This window comes from Montipora foliosa, chromosome 11, assembly GCF_036669935.1.
Source record: "Montipora foliosa isolate CH-2021 chromosome 11, ASM3666993v2, whole genome shotgun sequence".
Lineage (NCBI taxonomy): Eukaryota > Metazoa > Cnidaria > Anthozoa > Scleractinia > Acroporidae > Montipora > Montipora foliosa.
The window spans coordinates 12,806,118-12,809,784 of NC_090879.1; the positions used below are offsets into that span (position 1 = coordinate 12,806,118).

The window sequence follows — 3,667 nt, forward strand, 5'->3', positions numbered from 1 at the left end:
CGAAGACAGCATCGTCCTGCTCGTAGCCATTCGCATCTTAAGTTCACGATCCCTTCACTATACATGCAGTTGGGGATATACCATCTTTCGACATCTCATTCTTAGCAGTATGCGGGACGTGTATCAGCTCCCATAAGTTGCCTGACGCTCAGTGGTAGAGCACATGTTTTCTACTTAAATAATTTCAACAGATGTTAAGAGCATATGGATTTTTTTCTACGTGTACCTGTGTTGAATGCTGTAGAATATATTATCATATATTTCAAATAACCCATTAATAACCCAGGCTTCAACGGGGCTCGAAGCCATGGCTGTGCGATTACTACTCTACCAACTTAGCAACCAAGTTAACTGGGAGCCTCGTCACTTTTGAGTGCGAATTGCATCCCATAAAAGGTCCAAGGGTGAAAGATTGAGTGCTATATAGACTATTATTGTAATGTGTATATATTTAAACTGTGGAAATTGAAATACATGAGAAATGGAGTCGATAAGCGATGTTAACCAGAAGCTTCATCATTCTATATTTTTCTTCATCATATCTACATCTACATTTTTCAGCACTCGGTAAAGTCCCTTTTTGACTTAAAGCTGTTTCTGCCTTGGTGATCTCATACACCATAAACCTTTTTAGAGACAACACTGCCAAGCCGGCCTCTTTCAGATTGTGAATGACAACTGATAAACTTCTTCTTAACGATGACAAGACTGAGTTTTTTGTGATTGGCACCAAACAACAGCTCGCCAAAATTCAACTTAACAGCATTCCTATTGGTCAGTTTGAAATAAAACTTACGTCATCTGTTAGGAACTTGGAAGTGTGGTTTGATTCCACATTGTCAATGAACTCACGTATCAACAAGACTTGTTCATTAGCATTCTACTACTTGTATAATATCAGGAAAATTAGAAGTACTTGTCTAGAGAATCTACTGAAAAGCTGATTCATGCTTTTGTTAGTAGTCGTATAGACTATTGCAATAGCCTTCTTTTTGGCCTACCAGCCTATCAAATACATAAAATCCAAAGGGTCCAAAACGCTGCAGCCAGATTAATACATAACGAATCTAAGTACTGCAGAATAACACCATTATTGTATAATTTGCACTGGCTGCCTGTTACATTCCGCATAGAATTTAAAATTTTACTTTTGGTATATTAGGCTATGCTCCAGGGTATATAACAGAGTTTATTAATATTAAGAATGAGGGTAGATATAGGTTACGTTCCAATTCGAATGGAATCTTACTTAAGTATGTTAATTATCTTTTATATTGATAGTCTTTAATTTACTGTTGTTTTAATTATTTATATTAGTATATTAGTTATATATAAGTTATTATTATTATGTAATGGCGGTGTTAGAGGAAGAGCCAATAGTCCTACCGGCATGGGACCCCATAGGCTAATCTCGTACCCAGATCTCACTCTGTCACTGGAAATGTGCGATCTGGTAAACTTCGACAGTACACCATTTTTCATTGGCTTCTAAAAAAGATTTTGTAATAAAAACTAACGATAAAAAGTCACGACGTTTCGACCCCTCGGAGGTCATTTTCAAGTGAGAATAAAAGTTTTAAGAATTAGCATAAATATGTAAAAACTAGATAAAAATGCGGCGAACGCCGAAATGTGATAAAAATATGTACAAAAGTGTAAAAAATGCTAAAAATATATGGAGTAATGAACGGTAGCTAGAGAAAACAATAGACAAAAAAATAAATAAATAAATAAATAAATAAATAATTACAAGAACTGTTCTAAACAAATAATTTGGCGCGGATAGAGTCACACTGTTTGTTTAGCGATGGTTTCAGTTCTTTTATAAAAAACATTTCAAAAACAAGACAATCAAACTTGTTCTGGCACTTTCTCAGAATTCTAAAACTCTTTGCGATGTTGTTAGGTTCCAATGCATGTTTCTCTCTCAGATGGTCGCCGATGGTTGCCCCTTTGTGCTCTTCAATGCGCTGGTGAAGGTGCCGGCAGGTATATCCGACATAACCTGCGTCGCACAGGTCACACTTGAATTGGTACACAACGCACTGTTGGCTTACAAGGGGTGGCTTCTCTTCACGGACCCGGATCTCTTCTTTGATCTTTTTGCTCGTGTAGACAGGGGTAATATCCGCATTGATCTTACGGCTTAGGTCGGCAAGTTGTCTCCGTACGGCGTTCGCAGATTTTTGGTCCTTGAAGGGCAACACGACTCTGATTGGGTCCCCACGCTTCTCATCAACGTGGGTGCGTGATTCCTCGGAAACTTTTGAATCAACGAAAAGGCGGATGGTGGACTGCACATGATCTTCAGGATAACACAGACGAGAAAAGATCTCTTTGAGGCGTTCACATTCCTCGTGAAAGGCCTTCCATGTAGACGAGAGCTTAAACGCACGGTTAAGCATGGTATTTATCAGTGACCGTTTATATCTCGCGTCAACGTGGCTGTGATAATGTAACAACAGTCCGGTGTCAGTTGGTTTTCGGTACACCGTTGTGTTCAGGTAGCATCCATTCCTGATTACGTTCATTCCAAGAAAGGGTAGTCTGCCATTTTCTTCGAGCTCCATTGTGAAATCAATAGAAGGGTGACTGTTGTTTAGTGTCGTTAAGAAATCTATAGCTGCTTCAACATCAGGCATTGCGCTAAGGGTGTCATCAACATAGCGCTTGTAAAAGGCGGGCATCTTGTTTTCTGTTTCCAGCTGTTTCTCGATGTTACACATGAAGGCGTTTGCCATGAGAGGTCCCAGCGGCGAGCCCATTGCCACACCGTCCACTTGTTCGTACAAGTTTCCTTCAAACTGGAAAAGCTGATTTTTGGTGGCGATTCTTAACAGTTCTATCAGGGCCTGCTTCGTGATATTAAGATCGTGTTCTTTGTTGAACCAGTCGTTCTCGAAGGCTCTCTCTGCAATACTCTCAATGGTTTCGTCCACAGGAACATTAGTAAAGAGTGATGACACATCATACGACACCAAAACATCATGCTCTTTGATTTTCATTTCACGGAGTTCGTCAGCAAAAACAAAAATGTCACCGACGGTATGGTCGTTGACGGACAAGGGCTTCAGCTTTTCGTCCAGCCACTTGGCAAGTTTATAATTGTATGTTCCTGTGGCAGATAAGATGGGACGCATGGCTAACTTCTTCTTGTGGGTTTTAGGAAGACCGTACAGATGTGCGAGCCTGGAACCCTTTTGGACTACTGAGTCGGCGATGTTTTTGGGTAGGATCTTTTGTACAGTCGACGTTAACTCCTTCTCCTTTTGGAGTAATGGATGGTAAAATTTCGGAGGAAATGAAAATCAAAGAGCATGATGTTTTGGTGTCGTATGATGTGTCATCACTCTTTACTAATGTTCCTGTGGACGAAACCATTGAGAGTATTGCAGAGAGAGCCTTTGAGAACGACTGGTTCAACAAAGAACACGATCTTAATATCACGAAGCAGGCCCTGATAGAACTGTTAAGAATCGCCACCAAAAATCAGCTTTTCCAGTTTGAAGGAAACTTGTACGAACAAGTGGACGGTGTGGCAATGGGCTCGCCGCTGGGGCCTCTCATGGCAAACGCCTTCATGTGTAACATCGAGAAACAGCTGGAAACAGAAAACAAGATGCCTGCCTTTTACAAGCGCTATGTTGATGACACCCTTAGCGCAATG

The 3,667-nt window shown here is 40.5% G+C and overlaps 2 protein-coding genes across 2 annotated transcripts in view; one reads left to right on the forward strand and one right to left on the reverse strand.

The window, feature by feature from the left end:
• Positions 1-1,760: 1,760 nt before the first annotated feature.
• LOC137976540 (uncharacterized) lies at positions 1,761-3,140 on the reverse strand. Its single transcript, XM_068823913.1, has one exon. It carries the CDS (start codon positions 3,138-3,140, stop codon positions 1,761-1,763), a length of 1,380 nt encoding a protein of 459 aa, XP_068680014.1.
• Positions 3,141-3,277: 137 nt separating this feature from the next.
• LOC137976699 (uncharacterized) overlaps positions 3,278-3,667 on the forward strand; it is a 23,492-nt gene continuing 23,102 nt past the window's right edge. The window contains exon 1 of the mRNA XM_068824054.1: positions 3,278-3,667. This exon is cut by the window's right edge and continues 582 nt beyond it. Coding sequence (XP_068680155.1) covers positions 3,278-3,667 — 390 coding nt within the window.

Coding starts and splice junctions, on each gene's coding strand:
- LOC137976540 (XM_068823913.1), bottom strand. CDS start 3,140: ATGCGTCCCATCTTATCTGCCACAGGAACATACAATTATAAACTTGCC.